General features: G+C 42.8%; 3 protein-coding genes across 4 annotated transcripts; all 3 read left to right on the forward strand.

Moving 5' to 3' along the window:
- The first annotated feature begins 2,989 nt into the window (after positions 1-2,989).
- cth1 (cysteine three histidine 1) lies at positions 2,990-5,080 on the forward strand. Its single transcript, XM_026353215.1, has 2 exons — positions 2,990-3,120; positions 3,889-5,080. The coding sequence occupies exons 1-2, from the start codon at positions 3,112-3,114 to the stop codon at positions 4,849-4,851; spliced, it is 972 nt and encodes a 323-aa protein (XP_026209000.1). The 5' UTR covers positions 2,990-3,111; the 3' UTR covers positions 4,852-5,080.
- A 720-nt stretch (positions 5,081-5,800) lies between these two features.
- On the forward strand, positions 5,801-10,578 carry taf6l (TAF6-like RNA polymerase II, p300/CBP-associated factor (PCAF)-associated factor). Of its 2 annotated transcripts, XM_026353488.1 has the most exons (12): positions 5,801-6,067; positions 6,676-6,845; positions 6,978-7,064; positions 7,176-7,326; positions 7,417-7,467; positions 7,745-7,839; positions 7,920-7,994; positions 8,134-8,354; positions 8,506-8,638; positions 9,128-9,256; positions 9,363-9,859; positions 9,942-10,578. In XM_026353488.1, the coding sequence occupies exons 2-12, from the start codon at positions 6,699-6,701 to the stop codon at positions 10,285-10,287; spliced, it is 1,932 nt and encodes a 643-aa protein (XP_026209273.1). In that variant the 5' UTR covers positions 5,801-6,067; positions 6,676-6,698; the 3' UTR covers positions 10,288-10,578. The 2 variants fall into 2 exon arrangements, with proteins under 2 accessions (XP_026209273.1, XP_026209275.1); XM_026353490.1 differs by lacking the exon at positions 5,801-6,067 and having other exon boundaries at positions 6,753-6,845; positions 6,983-7,064.
- A 1,101-nt stretch (positions 10,579-11,679) lies between these two features.
- On the forward strand, positions 11,680-15,842 carry LOC113157132 (potassium channel subfamily K member 1). Its single transcript, XM_026352420.1, has 3 exons — positions 11,680-12,546; positions 14,457-14,852; positions 15,249-15,842. The coding sequence occupies exons 1-3, from the start codon at positions 12,210-12,212 to the stop codon at positions 15,497-15,499; spliced, it is 984 nt and encodes a 327-aa protein (XP_026208205.1). The 5' UTR covers positions 11,680-12,209; the 3' UTR covers positions 15,500-15,842.
- Positions 15,843-17,477: the final 1,635 nt, after the last annotated feature.

Consider the following 17,477-nt stretch of genomic DNA (forward strand, 5'->3'; position numbering starts at 1 on the left):
AACCTGTTTTAACCTGTGTGTTAACCTGTGTTTTAACCTGTGTTAACCTGTGTTTTAACCTGTGTGTTAACCTGTGTTTTAACCTGTTTTAACCTGTGTTTTAACCTGTTTTAACCTGTGTTTTAACCTGTGTTAACCTGTGTTTTAACCTGTGTTTTAACCTGTGTTAACCTGTGTTTTAACCTGTGTTTTAACCTGTGTTTTAACCTGTGTTAACCTGTGTTTTAACCTGTGTTTTAACCTGTGTTAACCTGTGTTTTAACCTGTGTTTTAACCTGTGTTAACCTGTGTTTTAACCTGTGTTAACCTGTGTTTTAACCTGTGTTTTAACCTGTGTTAACCTGTGTTTTAACCTGTGTTAACCTGTGTTTTAACCTGTTTTAACCTGTTTTAACCTGTTTTAACCTGTGTTTTAACCTGTGTTAACCTGTGTTTTAACCTGTGTTAACCTGTGTGTTAACCTGTGTTTTAACCTGTGTTTTAACCTGTGTTAACCTGTGTTTTAACCTGTGTTAACCTGTGTTTTAACCTGTGTTAACCTGTGTTTTAACCTGTGTTAACCTGTGTTTTAACCTGTGTTAACCTGTGTTTTAACCTGTGTTAACCTGTGTTTTAACCTGTGTTAACCTGTGTTTTAACCTGTGTTTTAACCTGTGTTTTAACCAGTGTTAACCTGTGTGTTAACCTGTGTTTTAACCTGTGTTTTAACCTGTGTTAACCTGTGTTTAACCTGTGTAACCTGTGTGTTAACCTGTGTTTTAACCAGTGTTAACCTGTGTTTTAACCTGTGTTTTAACCAGTGTTAACCTGTGTTTTAACCTGTGTTTTAACCAGTGTTAACCTGTGTTTTAACCTGTGTTTAACCTGTGTTAACCTGTGTTAACCTGTGTTTTAACCTGTGTTAACCTGTGTTTAACTGTACGTTTAACCTGTGTTAACCGTGTGTTAACCTGTGTTTTAACCTAGTGTGTTAACCTGGTTAACCGTGTTAACTGGTTTTAACCAGTGTTAACCTGTGTTTTAACCTGTGTTAACCTGTGTTTTAACCTGTTTTAACCAGTGTGTTAACCTGTGTTTTAACCTGTTTTAACCTGTGTTAACCTGTGTTAACCTGTGTTTTAACCTGTTTTAACCTGTTTTAACCTGTGTTAACCTGTGTTTTAACCAGTGTTAACCTGTGTTAACCTGTGTTTTAACCTGTTTTAACCTGTTTTAACCTGTGTTTTAACCAGTGTTAACCTGTGTTTTAACCTGTGTTAACCTGTGTTTTAACCTGTTTTAACCTGTTTTAACCTGTGTTAACCTGTGTTAACCTGTGTTTTAACCTGTGTTAACCTGTGTTTTAACCTGTGTTTTAACCAGTGTTTTAACCAGTGTTAACCTGTGTGTTAACCTGTGTTTTAACCTGTGTTTTAACCTGTTTTAACCTGTTTTAACCTGTGTTAACCTGTGTTAACCTGTGTTAACCTGTGTTTTAACCTGTGTTAACCTGTGTTTTAACCTGTGTTTTAACCTGTGTTTTAACCAGTGTTAACCTGTGTTTTAACCTGTGTTTTAACCTGTGTTTTAACCTGTGTTAACCTGTGTTTTAACCTGTGTTAACCTGTGTTTTAACCTGTGTTTTAACCTGTGTTAACCTGTGTTTTAACCTGTGTTTTAACCTGTGTTAACCTGTGTTTTAACCTGTGTTTTAACCAGTGTTAACCTGTGTTTTAACCTGTGTTTTAACCTGTGTTAACCTGTGTTTTAACCTGTGTTTTAACCTGTGTTAACCTGTGTTTTAACCAGTGTTAACCTGTGTTAACCTGTGTTTTAACCTGTGTTAACCTGTGTTTTAACCTGTTTTAACCAGTGTTTTAACCTGTGTTTTAACCTGTGTTTTAACCTGTGTTAACCTGTGTTTTAACCAGTGTTAACCTGTGTTTTAACCTGTGTTTTAACCTGTGTTAACCTGTGTTTTAACCTGTTTTAACCAGTGTTTTAACCTGTTTTAACCAGTGTGTTAACCTGTGTTTTAACCTGTTTTAACCTGTTTTAACCTGTGTTTTAACCTGTTTTAACCTGTGTTAACCTGTGTTTTAACCTGTGTTAACCTGTGTTAACCTGTGTTTTAACCTGTTTTAACCTGTTTTAACCTGTGTTTTAACCAGTGTTAACCAGTGTTAACCTGTGTTTTAACCTGTGTTTTAACCTGTGTTAACCTGTGTTTTAACCTGTTTTAACCTGTTTTAACCTGTGTTAACCTGTGTTTTAACCTGTTTTAACCTGTTTTAACCTGTGTTTTAACCTGTTTTAACCTGTTTTAACCTGTGTTAACCTGTGTTTTAACCTGTGTTAACCTGTGTTTTAACCTGTGTTTTAACCTGTGTTTTAACCTGTGTTTTAACCTGTTTTAACCTGTTTTAACCTGTGTTAACCTGTGTTTTAACCTGTTTTAACCTGTTTTAACCTGTGTTAACCTGTGTTTTAACCTGTTTTAACCTGTTTTAACCTGTGTTTTAACCTGTTTTAACCTGTTTTAACCTGTGTTTTAACCTGTGTTTTAACCTGTTTTAACCTGTTTTAACCTGTGTTAACCTGTGTTTTAACCTGTGTTTTAACCTGTTTTAACCTGTTTTAACCTGTGTTAACCTGTGTTTTAACCTGTGTTTTAACCTGTGTTAACCTGTGTTTTAACCAGTGTGGCTGATGGATGCGGTTTAACGTCCACACACTGACGTAACAGAATCGGTCCGTACCCGCACGTTGACGCGATTGGCCCTCGCGGCCCTCTCGTGACGTAGCGCCGCAGCACACCTGAGGCTCGTTAGAGCGGAGGGCGGGAACTGGGAGCCGCTTTAAAAGAGCAGCGGAGACGAGGAGCTCTGTGCTTGTACCTCCACGATACGACGGCGGTGTTTCAAGGGCCATTCGTTCTGTTTCAAGGGCCATTCGTTCTGTTTCAAGGGCCATTCGTTCTGCTTCAAGGGCCATTCGTTCTGCTTCAAGGGCCATTCGTTCTGTTTCAAGGGCCATTCGTTCTGCTTCAAGGGCCATTCGTTCTGCTTCAGCACCTTTTCACACCAACACTACCGGAGTGCACCACGAGCTGCTCTTCGTCAGTCTGCAGCCATGCTCGAGGTAAATTCGGAAGATAATGCGTTTTCTAATGTCCGCAGTGTTTCCACTGTCGTGCTTTAAGGATCCATCGGGTCCTGACCTCACCTGTTCTCTAGTCCTTTTTCTTCACGATGAAGAGTTTGGTTTTGTCAAATAATAATAACTTTCAAATAAGCAGCGTGTATGTTTGGACGTGTTAAATGAGTGAATGGTAGTTTTGTGCTGTCTATTGTATAAACTAACTTACATGTTACTTGCTAATACAAGAGGCTGCTGAAGAGAAGTGGGAACAATAGAAATGTTTGACTTCAGACTTTTATTCAACACTCCAACTTATTTTAACTCAAGTTTGAGTTTCTCTGTATAACTCTCTAAGGCCTAGATCTTAATATGTAGTGTAGTGAAATCCCTGTGGCTGGTTCAGGGCCCACCAGTAAAATCCTTGATGAATCCCAGCTTCTTCCTACTGTTACTAATCCTCTTCTGTAAATGTCCAGTTCTAGACTAGTCTTATATTTAACTTGTCAATAAACTAAAGGGTCCTGTCAAATGTGTTGATGGTAGAGTTCCCTCTTCTCATGTAAAGACCACACATTTTTAGGAGGCCTGTCTGGAATAACATTGGTGTACTTTAGAGCAAATAATTTGGGTTTTAGACAGCAGAGATGAGTTAAATTGCATTTGTGTGTAGATAAACACTATATTCAAAAATAACTGAGTGAGCAGACAGAGCAGGACTGAAATTCATCATGCTCAACCTCAAAATCTGAACTTTTTGTTTTCTTCCAGAACAGTAGTGATGAATTGTTCCTGCCTTCTTACCAAGATGAGGAGCTGGTGGACAATCTGCTGCTAAGTGAGGAGTCAGATGGAGGCAGCAGTGAACTATCACTGGCCAAAGCACTGCTTCCCCTGGTAGAGTCCTCCTCCCCACCCCTCATTCCATGGGTCTGTTCCACCCGGTACAAGACGGAGCTCTGCACCAGCTACTCTGCCACTGGCTTCTGCAAGTATGCAGAGCGCTGTCAGTTTGCCCATGGCCTCCATGAGCTCCATGTTCCCTTCCGCCACCCAAAGTACAAGACGGAGTTGTGCCGCAGCTATCACACAAGTGGCTACTGTTACTATGGCAGTCGATGCCTGTTCGTGCACAGTCCCACTGAACAGCGTCCTGCCCAGCGCCGCCGCAGGAACATCCCATGTCGCACCTTTCGCTCCTTTGGTGTTTGTCCTTTTGGCACTCGTTGTAACTTCCTGCACGTTGAGGGTGGCGAAGTTGGCAGCAGTGTCGACTCTCCTGATGTTTGTGAAAAGACTCAACCCGGTCACAGCTCCCAGCACCAACCACACTCCAAAGAGTGGAAGCCTCGTGGAGCATTGTGCCGCACCTTCAGCTCCTTTGGCTTCTGCCTGTATGGCACACGCTGTCGCTTCCAGCACGGCCTCCCCAGCAAGATCAAAAACTCTGACCAGAGCCAAGGAGGGTCCTTCAACCCTCAGCCATGCCTGGGTAGTTCAGGTTTACCATCGCCCACCTCGCCCTACACCTCCACTTCACCAAACTCTTCAACCTCCTCCTCCCCCCCTCCATCCATCTCTCCTCTCGCCACCCCACCTGTAGAAGCCATGGCACATAATGCCTTCACCTTCTCCAGCCAGCATCTGAGTGACCTGCTGCTGCCATTGGCCCTCCACCTGCAGCAGTTGGAGAGCAGCAAGGCCCAGGAGATCTGGGACAACAGGGCGCTGTAACGACATTTGGTCCTTAGTTAGACCTAGCATCGGCACTGAACACCACTTAATATACTGTGTTGTCTTTTTTGTATTGTGTGGGTTTTTTTTTTTTTTTTTTTAAATCTGCTTATTATATATTTTTTTAATTGAGGTTGTTTAACTAGATATTTTTGTCTGGACAAGTTCTGAACAGAAGGTCAGTGGTCTCAATCACAAATTTTTAACTATTGTACATACTTCATGAATAAACTGAGTAAATGAAATGACCTCAGAAACCATCATGAATAAACTAATTTTAACCTCTTAAGATTTTGTTTTGATTCAATGTGTGGCAGTCAAATGTGTGGATTATCATTCATGGGATGGTAGTTGGTATGTGGAGATGGAAATGGAGTTCAATAATTCACGATTTTAAAACAAAACTTTAATCCCAGAGGAAATTTGTTTTGCTGTGTTTCTCTCAGTTCAAACTGAACCACATCAGAAAAGATCTACAAAAACTATATATACAGAATATTAAAAGATGGATGAAATGAGTCGATCTCATTACGGGGAGTCCTGTTGGTTTGGGTCTTTCCTGCCTTCAAACCCACTTTAAAGAAACCTCAGATGCATTTGAACTACAATGCTGACTGGATTCAGGCTCCAACTTCTGCTGGAGATGCCGAAACAAGCGCGGAGGCCATTCGTTGAAGCATGTTCATATGGACTTAACATTGTAACAGGGAGATGTCTTCAGAAGTGATCGAATATCTTTAGTCTTGTTTCGGTTCACGTTGGTAACTACTACATGTGCTCAGTCTGTGTCGAAGTGTTTAACTAACCTGCGTCTTCTACTGATCCTATCGACCAATCACAGACCTTCACCTTGCGGCGCGTCACTAGTTTCCTGAAAACGTCAGAATGTAACAATTAAAATGACATAACAAATGTTAAATCAGATCTCGTGCGGTTTTCGTTAAATGAATTCACCCTAATGCAAGAAAAACCAGTAATTATCTTTGAACATTATACAGCAGGATTGCTGCTATGTTTTATTTCCACGATTAGTCCAACATACTTTAAAACAGAAGAAGCTCTCCGGTTGCTTTATTTTGAAGGTTTTGACGGATGTCATGTCTCCTGTTGTTAACTTAACAGTGTAATGGAGCACGCCCTGTAGAGAACAGCTAGTGATACAAACTTTCCACCTGGCTAAAATAATATTCACACTTCATCTTTTCCAGCTACGGCGGTAAGCTAAAATCCATACATTGGGTCGTTTGCATTGCACTTTCATTGTAGTTCGTAATCGACCAGCTATTAACGTTAGCTTATGACGCTCGGTGATTGTAGCTAGCTAACCACAACCTCTCACAGAAGCTCACAAACACTGTTTGGTTGCTTCACATTTGAGCTTATTTGTACCCAAGTGATCCAGCATCATACACGAATACACCCAGCATTTGGTGTTAGTTCTCTTGCGATACAGTAGATTTTATATTCACTCCATTGTGTTATAGATGGCATTATTCCAGGCGATAGACAGAACCCATACATCATTTTTGTTAGCCACACTGGCTGCTATTTTAAAAGCAACGTTTACTCTGTGTCGTTTTAAATGTGCTAAGGCAACTGAAGAATAGTTGGCTTGTCGTCACTATTTAACAGACACTTGTGGTCGAAACAGTTGAGCAATAATACAATAATAATATTCAGGATGTAGCCGACACGACTCCGTTTGAATAAGAACTCCGGGAACGCGCGAAGCTGTGAAAAGCCTGTCGTCCTGTACATAGACTAAAGATGGAAGAAGATCTAAACGACCAGCATCGACGTGAGAAGTTTGTTTCCTTTCCGCAGTTTTGGAAATAACAGCCACGAGCATGGCGGACAGGGAGGAGCGTCGCTTCGCCGAGGTTTCCCGTGAGTCTGTCACTCTCATGGCCGAGAGCACAGGCGTGGAGCTGGGCGACGATGTGGCCGCTCTGTTGGCTGAAGACGTGTGTTACCGGCTGAGGGAAGCAGCACAGGTCAGTGGTGCCGCGGGGCATGGAGAACGTGTGTAGGGTGTCAAGGTGTTCATGGCTTCTGGGTGGACGTGCATGCCTAGCGTGACTAATTGTTTGTATCTCTGACTTCATGTTTTGTGGGGGGTCCCACAGAGCAGCTCTCAGTTCATGAGACATGCCAAGAGGAGGAAGCTGACAGTGGAGGACTTCAACAGAGCTCTGAGATGGAGCAATGTGGATGTGAGTGTTCTCCCCCAGTGACCAGCGTGTTCCTAATGTTGATGTGAATGATGTGACTTGTACAGGATACAGTTGCTGCCTGCCTTTATGCTTCTTTATGTCTGTTTTAAGGCCATTTGTGGCTACGCAGCCCAGGATGCCCTTCCTTTCCGCTCTGTGAAAGAAGGTGAGCTTTTCTTCATCGAGGATCGTGATATCAACCTAGTTGAGCTGGCTCTGGCCACCAACATACCCAAGGGCTGTGCTGAGACCATGGTGCGAGGTAAGACCTCTCGTGCACACAGAAGCATCCTCCAGGTTGCTGACAATTTTGGCTTGTGTGTTACAAGGTATTTTTCTCTTTTCATACCAGTGAATGTGTCTTACTTGGATGGAAGAGGCAACTTGGAGCCTCAAGGGACAGGTAAGACTCAGTCACAGTAGCAATATGTCCAGTGGACATGATGACATTTCCAGATAACTTCACCTAGATGACTGAGAATCTTCCAACAACTACAGTGTGTTGGACAACTTGTCTACACAGTCAGTACATTGAGAGCAGCCTGTCAGCAGCAGCTTCAGTTCAGTGACAGTACTGCTGTGTATTACTATTCGTTTACTGTGGAAGAGGTTCTAAAGTGACTTGTGCCTCTGAAGGAGTGTATCTGCAACTCTCTGACCTGACTGTTAAATTGTCTCAGTTCCCACTGCAGTACAGTCTCTGTCAGATGACTTGCTGAAGTACTACCAGCAGATTACACGGGCCATCTTGGGAGATGACCCCCACCTCATGAAGGTAACTGCAACTGCACACAGACAGATGGGGAGTACAACTGCTTAGTGTGTTAGTATTAAAAAGTAATCTGTCTCCCACAGGTGGCTCTTCTGGACCTCCAGTCCAATTCTAAGATTGCTGCTCTTTTGCCATATTTTGTTTATGTCATCAGTGGGGTAGGTTTAGCTGACTGTGTTTAACAGTTATTACACACAGCATAAAATAAGTAAGTAGGTGAATTATAATTCACAGTTATGATAGTTGTATGATATTTTGTCTGTACTTCTTACGGTCTTACATTTGATTTCTGTTCAGGTGAAGTCAGTTAGCCATGACCTGGAGCAGCTCAACAGGCTCCTCCACATGGTGAAAAGCCTAGTTCAGAACCCATACCTGTATCTGGGATCTTACGTGCGCAGCCTGGTCTCCAGTGTCATGTACTGCATCCTGGAGCCACTGGCTGCCTCTATCAACCCACTCAATGACCACTGGACCCTCAGGGACTACGCTGCGCTGCTTCTCAGCCACATCTTTTGGTGAGCTCAACCTTGATTGCTGCATAGTCCAATCACAGTTCACATAATAGTTATAAAAGATGTGCAACATCAATCAGACACAGCAACATTAATGTGTATTAGAGTTATTCCTCACCTGGTGATTGCCTATTCCTTTTCTTTTTCCCTTTAGGACTCATGGTGATCTGGTTAGTGGCCTCTACCACCAGATCTTGCTGTCCCTCCAGAAGGTTCTGTCTGACCCAGTGAGACCCCTCTGCTCCCATTATGGAGCTGTAGTGGGGCTTCATGCTCTGGGGTGGAAGGTATGTAAGATAGAATACCACTTTATTTATCTGCCGAAGGGGAAATTCACATGCAGCAGTGTCAAACTTTTATATTGAAAGTAAAAAACAAACTAATCTAGAATAAGTCAAAATACAAACAAACAAACAAAAAAACAGTTCCCGTCTGTGGATCTTTTCCCTGTGTTCTGCAGGGTTAATAGCTAGTAGCTAATAGCAGGCTAGCTGTTGCCATAAACAAACTATGCTGTATCAATGTATCTAATGTGTGGCTCCTGAGGTCACCAAAAGTCACAGTCAAAAAAAAGTCAAAAGGCACCATTCTATTCATTAGAGATAGTATCCCTATCCATTCATGTGCTTTAGTCTGTAATGTAATCTATGTAATGCATTTGTGAACATGTCTGGTAGCATTACATATATTCTTCATGTGGCTGTTGGAACACAATGAAATGTCTCTATTGTACAAGTGGCGTTTTTACACTGTAATTCGTGTGTTTCTCCTGCTAGGCTGTCGAGAGAGTGCTCTTTCCACATCTTTCTGCCTACTGGGCCAACCTGCAGGCAGTGTTGGATGACTACTCTGTTTCCAATGCCCAGGTCAAAGCTGATGGACACAAGGTGTATGGAGCCATCTTGGTCAGTACTGCAGTGAATTTAACTTTATATGGTTACAGTCACAGCTGCTATACACTTTTTTTTAGTTAACATGATTAAAGTTGACATTTTTAAGTCTGTCCCCCAGGTGGCAGTGGAGCGCCTGCTGAAGATGAAGGCTCTGTCTCTCTCTCAGCCAGCAGAAGGGGCCCCTAGGGGTCATCTTAGCTCTGTGGTGGGTGCTGTGGCTTACAGGGTAAGCTCCCCTGGCCTCAGCCCCCCTCCGGAGCCTTTGTCAGAGGCTGCTCTGGGAATAGCCAGTCATCTTCAGGTGGGTGGGGCCGGCTGTCCCTGGGAGGAGTGGACCCCTGTCCCTCTTCCTGCTATGTACTGTGAACTCTACTCTTTCTTTGGAGACAGCCTGGCTGTCAGATTTAGCACAGGACCAGGGTTTGGCAGCTCTCCTCCCTGCACCCACTCCCAGCTCAGTAATGCCAGAAAGGAACCCACTGGCCCTGCCTCCAACCCTGACACCACCCGGAAGATGCCCCAGCTGACCGCAAACCTCAACATCAGTCCCAGGCAGGACGGGAGTCCTCGCACTGATCCACCCCCACCCTGCCTGGCTGTGACAGGATCAGGGAGGTAAAGTGAACACCATTTTTGAAAATAAAGTAATTGTCTCGGTTGACAGGACTCAATCATGTACCTTCTCTTCTCCATCAAGGTCCCTTGCTCGGCCCTCCTCCTCCTCCTCCTCTGTGCAGCGCTCCAGATCCTCTTCATCACGTTCAGGACAGCGTGCAGCAGGTCTGTCTCGGGATGTTTTCCCCAAAGCTCGCTTCACATCACCTCAGACAGGACATGCGGTGTTCTCCTTTCTTATTGGTGGGCGGCAGATGGGCCGCCGCTGCCAAGGCCGTCGTCCCTTTCAGACCACCTTTGCCCCTACTCCGCCTCCGGCTGCCATCCCACCACGTGCCTACGCCCACAAGTTGCCTGTGATAGGCAGAGTGGGCAAACCTGTACGCCGCTGGACATGTTCCCAATACTCCCTTCACCTGCCTCTTTGAAGAAGCAGGCTTCACAGCGTCACACCGTTGGTACAAAGTGAGGTTTGACTGTTCACAGTGTGAAATGAGCAAGGATTTGTTTTTTGTCACCACAGCAGGACTTGGACCAGAGTTTACTAAGGCAACAAATGTCTTTGTTTAAGGGATTTGAAGATGTTAACCAGTATTTTAACTACTGCAGTGTTTGCATAAAGGGCCAAGAGACCTCAGAGCACTAGGGCCAGCTCAACCTTTTATGATCACTGGGGCAGCATTTATTAAAATAGATGCCAGTTTAATGCCCAATTTAAACTCTGTTGTTGTATGTGCAGTTTATTTCTTTATCATGCAAGTTGTCAAGCTGCTGTATGTGACCGACGCTCCCCTCCAACACTATTGGAACAGTGAGTTAGTTCCTTTTCCTTTTGCTCCATTTTTGCTGCAGACTGAAACATTTCAATTTGTCATCTAAAGATGAATATGAGACAGAAAAACAACATTATGTCCAGATGTTAACATGTGGATGTGATACACGACTCAGAAGACAGCACCTTTTTATTTAAACACAAGTCATGTGAACAAAAGTATTGGAATAGATAGATTTTAAATAGACTTTATATATAGTTGCAAATCTTTTGCTTTCATTAATCCTGTGACCTGCTGACATTACCAAACTGTTGCTTTCTTATTCTGTGGTGCTTTTCCAGGCTTTCACTGCAGCCTCTTTCAGTTGTTGTTTGTTTTGGGTGGTTACTCCCTTCAGTCAGTCAGGGTTTAATTCCTGAGACATTCACTTCTTGCCTCTGATTAACTCCTTTGTTTTGGCAGTGGGTTTTGGATTAGTATCTTCATGAAGTCATCTGCAACAGTAGATTCTGATACCTTCACACCTGCCCTCTGGAGGTTGTTGCTGATGTCACCAACAGTTGTTTTAGGGTCTTTCTTTACAGCTCTCACAATGTTTCTGTCATCAGCTGTTGTTGCCTTCCTTACTCTACCTGTTCAATGTCTGTTACTTAGTACACCAGTGGTTTCTTTCTTCTACAGGACATTTCAGATGGTACTGACTGGGGACAATGTTTGTGTAATGATTGATTTTTCAATCTCTCAGCTTCACAATTGCTTGTTTTTCACCCATAGATGGTTCTGGTTTTCATGTTGGTTACACCTCTTGACTATAAATGAAGTGTGAACAGGAAAAACCCAAATCTGAAACTGAGCATAGACATTCAGTGCTATATGTTTAAATCATCAATGTAATAACACACACATCTGTCAGTACCATGTTCCAATACTTTTGCTCACATGGAAAAAGGGTGGGTTCAAACACATCATCTCAAGGCACTTTACAGTGTAAGGTTTAAAATCTTACAGAGAATAATTGTATATAAAATTACTTAGAAAACCCAACAATCCCATTTTAACAAGCTTTAGACAACAGTAGAGAGGAAAAACTCCTTTTAGAGGAAGAAACCTCCAGCAGAACCAGGATCATAGTGGGCGGCCATTCCAGTTATCTCCTGCTGAGGACTTCTACTCACTTTTACAACAACAGTTGAACTGTTTAGTCCGAAGATGACACACACACTGCATGGCCTGCATTTGGTTTGTTTTGATGAAGAGTTTATGATGAACAGCCTGCAAACACAGACTGAAGAGGGAACATGAAGCAGCACCTCCAGTGGTTACTTTTCTCTTAGGCACTGAACAATGAAACTGGACAAGATCACTTCCAATGTTCAGACGAGTCTTGTACATAGCTGCTGTTTTATAGAATAAATAGTTTCCGTTGTAGTTCTGAAACCTTCATTTCATCATCACTGAGCCACAGTGTGTGTCTGTGTGTCTGTGTCTGTGGCCTGCTCCACCTTTGTAAATATTTAAAGCCTGACTAGCTCCAAGTGTCTGGTTGCAGCCTACAGACACCACAGTGGCACCCAGCGATGGCCTGGCTCGCGGCTTCACTGGGACTGCTGTTCCGTGTAAACATCATCTCCTGCCTGCTCCTCTGTTACCTACTCCTTGTTCTGCTGGGAGGTGCCGTTTTCACAGCCGTGGAGCGGCCTGTGGAGGAGAAGCTGCGAGCTGAGGTGGAGGAACTGCGCCGCTCCTTTCTGCAGGAGCACCCGTGCGTGGAGGAGAGCAGGCTTAGGGAGCTGCTGGGGAAGGTGCTCTCTGCTCACCGTGGTGATGTGGCTGTCCTGAAGGCCGACACTGATGACAGACACTATGATTTCACCTCATCACTCTACTTTGTGATTGTCACTCTGACCACCATGGGTAAGAAGCAGTGGGAAGTTAATAATAAATGAAGAAAGGCTGCAACAGGTGATGATTGTACTGATTAGATTATTGCATGTTTTCACTTTCTAAATGAGTTCATTGTTGATCTTCAGGTTTTGATCTCAACTATTCCCCTGGTGTCCCAGAAAGAGTCTAGTTGTCCCAAACTTTCCATGTTCAGGTCACCTCTTTCAACTCCTGGTAGCTACCCAGTACCTGCTGACTACAGAGGTCACACTCAATTGTGCGGGTTCGGGAGACTGAACTCATCATCAAGTCATCAAGTGATGGGGATTGTTTGCGCCATTGTGCGATCATGTATTCCTGCTCCACCAAAGTGTGTAAATGACTCAAGATCTACACTCCCCTCTAAAAGTATTGGAGCGGTGAGACCAGTTCCTTTATTTTTGTTTACTGAATAAATTTAGGTTTGACATCAAAAGAGGAATATGAGACAGAAACAGCACATTTTGTTTGAACCCATCCATTTTTTCATGGGGTGAGTAAAAGTATTGGAGCATATGACTGACAGGTGTGTTCTGTTGCCCAAGTGCGTCCTATTACATTGAATATTCAAAAAAATAAACAGCACTGAATGTCTACGCTCAGTTTCACATTTGGGTTTTGCCTGTTCACACTGCAAAATGAACTTGGGCGTTGGCCGACATTGTATCTGCAAATTTAAAGTTAGATGCGACCAAACTGATTGGGCTAGTATCAGCAGCAAGATACTAACCCAAAACCCACTGCCAAAACAACAAAGGAGTTAATCAGAGGCAAGAAGTGAACTGTTTAAGGCCGGACAAGTCGTTCTCCAGACTTAAACCCTGTGGAGCATTTTACCTGCTAAAGAGGAGACTGAAGGGAGTAACCACCCAAAACCAACAACAACTGAAAGAGGCTGCAGTGAAGATTTGCAACTATATATTAAGTCTATTTAAAATCTATCTATTCCAATACTTTTGCTCACATGAATTGTGTTTAAATAAAAAGGTGCTGTATTCTGAGTCGTGTATCACATCCACATGTACACCTGTTGATCTATTGTTTCACATTCATGTTTTGACGTCAAACCCAAATGTTTTCAGTCTACAGCAAAAACTACAGTACTGGTCTCACTGTTCCAATAGTGCTGCACAATGAATCACAAATTTGCAGAAGTTTTATCAAGTTTATTTAGACACGAAGAGCATATGAGCATATGAGAATATGAGAACGAGGACAAAGCATGTCCAACCTGTAATGTTGTGGGTTTTTTTATCCTTCTTTTTGTTATTTATTAAATGATCTACACTAGATCTCAGAAGGTCTTTGAGTCTTTGTCCAGGATAACTAAGTGAATTAAGATAATGGAAATGGAATTATTTCCATATTTTGACTCTAGGTTTTAATTTGCTGAATGTTGTGTCAGTGCATCAGATATTGCTGCAAGTGAAATAAAGGCAGTGTTCAGTCAAAGCAACTTCCTGTTCTTCAAGTAGTATGATGAAATATTTCTTAACATTGAGGTGGATGTTGCAAAGATGATTATTGCTTTAGTGATATGTCAAATAATAATAAATAATTCTAAGTTTAAAGAAAATATTCAAAAGCTATAATATGTATTTGAAATAATTAGAACTGTGGACAGGATGTCGGTCTATCACAGGGCAGGAGTTCATATTTTGCATTGAATCTGAAAGGTAGTGAGTGAGTAAAGTTATTAAATAAATGTTATGCAGTAAAGTATGAAGTAGAAAATGGAAATCGACTAAAGTAGGAATCCCTAAAAACAAACTGGGTTAGTTAACTCAAACCCTACTATTCAACTAGATATCATTAAAAGCAGCTTTGTTGCAGTTCAAGTGAAAGACTGATTACTGTGTTACAGGACTATACAGGATGATTCACTGCATGTTCCTCCTCAGGTTCAGACTCCTACACGCCCAAATCAGAGGAGGCCAAGCTCTTCTGTATCATCTACTGCACCCTGGGGATCCCTTTCACCCTCTTCCTCCTCACCCTCCTTTCCAAGCTCCTCCTCCATGTCGTCACACACGCTCCTGTTCACCACTTGAGCACTTTCTGGGGTTTGTCCTACCCCCGGGCCGCCCTCCTCCACGCCGGCCTTCTCTTTGTGCTCATCATGTGCCTCCTCTTCCTCCTCCCTGCCTTCCTGATCTGTGAGGTGGAGCCTGACTGGAACTTCATGGACGCTCTTTTCTACTGCTTTGTCATTCTGAGCACTGTCGGTCAGGGGGGAAACTCTCTGGGGAGAAGCTGGAGCCCAGCAGCCAAGGAGACGCTGGAACTTCTTACTACATGTAAGATGAATACCATTGTAGTTTATGTGTGCTTTGACACCTTACTGAGAACATTTCAAGTTTTCCACAACATGTTCAAGATCTAGCCACAATTTTCCCCTCTGCAGAATCAATGATCAATGATCAATGGGCGTCATACCAGAATCATAAAAAAGGGAATGATTGTTGGGAAACTAAAAACAAAAAGTAAACCATGTCATCATGTGGTTGCTCTGACTATAGAGGCAGTCCCCTCCAGATCTCCTCCAGACGAAATAGCCTCATAGAAACTCTAAATTTAACAAAGACCTTGTGTCACTGCACACAGAAACATTTTGTTCTTTCACATTCAATTAACTTCAGTAACTTTATCCTACAAATTATAGTTGACCGTTTTACACTCTTCTCTCTCCACAGGTTACCTGTTGGTGGGCCTGGTGGTGGTCATCACCTTTAAGGATACAGTCCTTCAGGTTCCACAGGTCCGTGTGGTGCTGAGTCTCTTCTCCGGTCCGAGGTTTGGGGACCTGGAAGGGCTCCATCTCAATGAACTGCCTCAGAATGAAGAACCCCCTGAGGAGGAGCAGTGTTACTCTCAGTCCATCTGCACCATCTCCTCCACTCCATTAGAGCTGATGAGCCCTTCTTCATACCCCCAGAGGACCTGAACCACCTGATCTCCACTACACAAGGTGTGGAAAGCTAGTTCATGTTTAGCCTGTTTGCAGCCTTTTTAATTATGTTGTGATGAACATTGGACATAATGATAAATATACAGATTACTTCCTGTTGGTTTTAGAATGGCACAAACACCTTCCCATCACATCTCTTCCTTTGCTCCTGTCCTGAATTTCTGTTCCTGTGCCCCTCGTTGTCGTTGACGACCATGCTGCCTTTCTGACAGTGATGGTCCCAATACATATGACCCTTATCTGATTCTAGGGTCTGACTGTGTTGTGGTTGTACAGATTGTAAAGCCCACTGAACAAAGTGCTGTTTGACTGGATCTGATGTTTGTTTGGGTAAATAAAGTATATTTTACACTTTGTATACATGTACTGTATTTTTGTACTGTGTTCTCACATCTTTCTTTCTTCTTCTTCTTCTTCTTCTCATAGATAGATAGATAGATAAATAGATAGATAGATAGACAGACAGACAGACAGACAGACAGACAGACAGACAGATAGATAGATAGATAGACAGATAGATAGATGATGATAGATCTCCTGATGAAATAAGGCTTTAAGTAACTAACTAACTATTGATTCTAAAAGAGTACCAAGCCTCTGGAAAACTGTTCATTAACTTCTTGGTGATCATTTATAATATGTGGGTAACTCCATGAAGTGGAGCTGGTGCATTTGGGTCCAGTAATTCAGTCTTGGTTTGCCAAGTCATGTGGATCTGCAGTATGGTATTTATAGTAATTAGTTTGTCCAACTATCATTGGAATTGCTGTTTAATTTCCCTTCTTTTCTCTTCACTTCCTTCATTTATTCACTTCTCCATCACGTTGGAGCTTTTAATGCCAATTTTTTGTGGCAACCATCAAAAAGTGTCTCAGAAGTTTCTGAGTCTAACTGATTACATGAACTTACAACAGGTCCACAAGTGACCACAAGGTGTCACAGCCAACTTATGAAGGTACAGCTGCCGTGCAGGCCTGGTGAATGATAAACCCGTCATCAGTTATTTCTTTTATCAGGTTTGAGTCCTATAGCTGTGTTATTATTAATATGTGTAAATGTCAAGTAAAGGCTGTTGAATGTTTAACTGAACTGAGCGTCAGTGTGGTTTGTACAGATAAGGAGGGTGTGGAACATCGCGGCACATACTGAGCCTCATAGTTACAACACCCTATCAAAAAGCTCCTAATTCAAAGCTTGAATGTTATTGTCATGTTTCTCTTTGCACTGTGTTGTAATAACTGAGAGAGTTATGAGGCTGCAAAGGCTGAAATAATAAGATCTAGTTTTAACAAAGCAGAAACTCTGCAGATGTAACTCGCACCATCCAAGCAATAAGTTTGGTTCCTCTAATGAGCAAGTGAAGTTGGAGCCTGCTTTAGTTGGAGCTGTAACAGTGGCCTGTTGTGTGTTCTCCTACTATGGGTGTGTTTGTACAAAGCACAGACTAGCATGGGAGGGAGTCACCATCAATCTGAGCCTGTGCCCAGCACTGCCAGCTCAAGCAACACACCCAGACACACTCATTTTTTCTCACATATGGTATCATCAGACATGTTTTGTCATCTCCTGACATGTTGACTGTGCACAATGAAGGTGGTGTACATAAGATGTTTCCTTTTCCTTTCAGTCTGTACGCTGAGCTTAGTTAAACATGCCCCGAGCTTAGTGTCCTGGCTGAGAACATACGCACGATTTATTACTAAATTCATACATAACAAAAGAAACATATCACATTTTTAGAGTCACACTGATAGAAATAGTGGAATATGAGTTGTTTTGTTGGTGTGTTTTCAGCTGAGTCACTGTTGAGTGGCTTCATTGTCCTCTTCCTCCAGTCAGCAGTTCATAGCCCTGCGCTGTGGCTCAGGGCTGTGGCAGAGACATGAGATGACTGATGGGCATGGCAGGCTTGTGATGGCCAGTCACCAGATACACGAGCCTCCTCAGAGCGGTC

Source organism: Anabas testudineus, chromosome 18 (genome assembly GCF_900324465.2).
Source record: "Anabas testudineus chromosome 18, fAnaTes1.2, whole genome shotgun sequence".
NCBI lineage: Eukaryota > Metazoa > Chordata > Actinopteri > Anabantiformes > Anabantidae > Anabas > Anabas testudineus.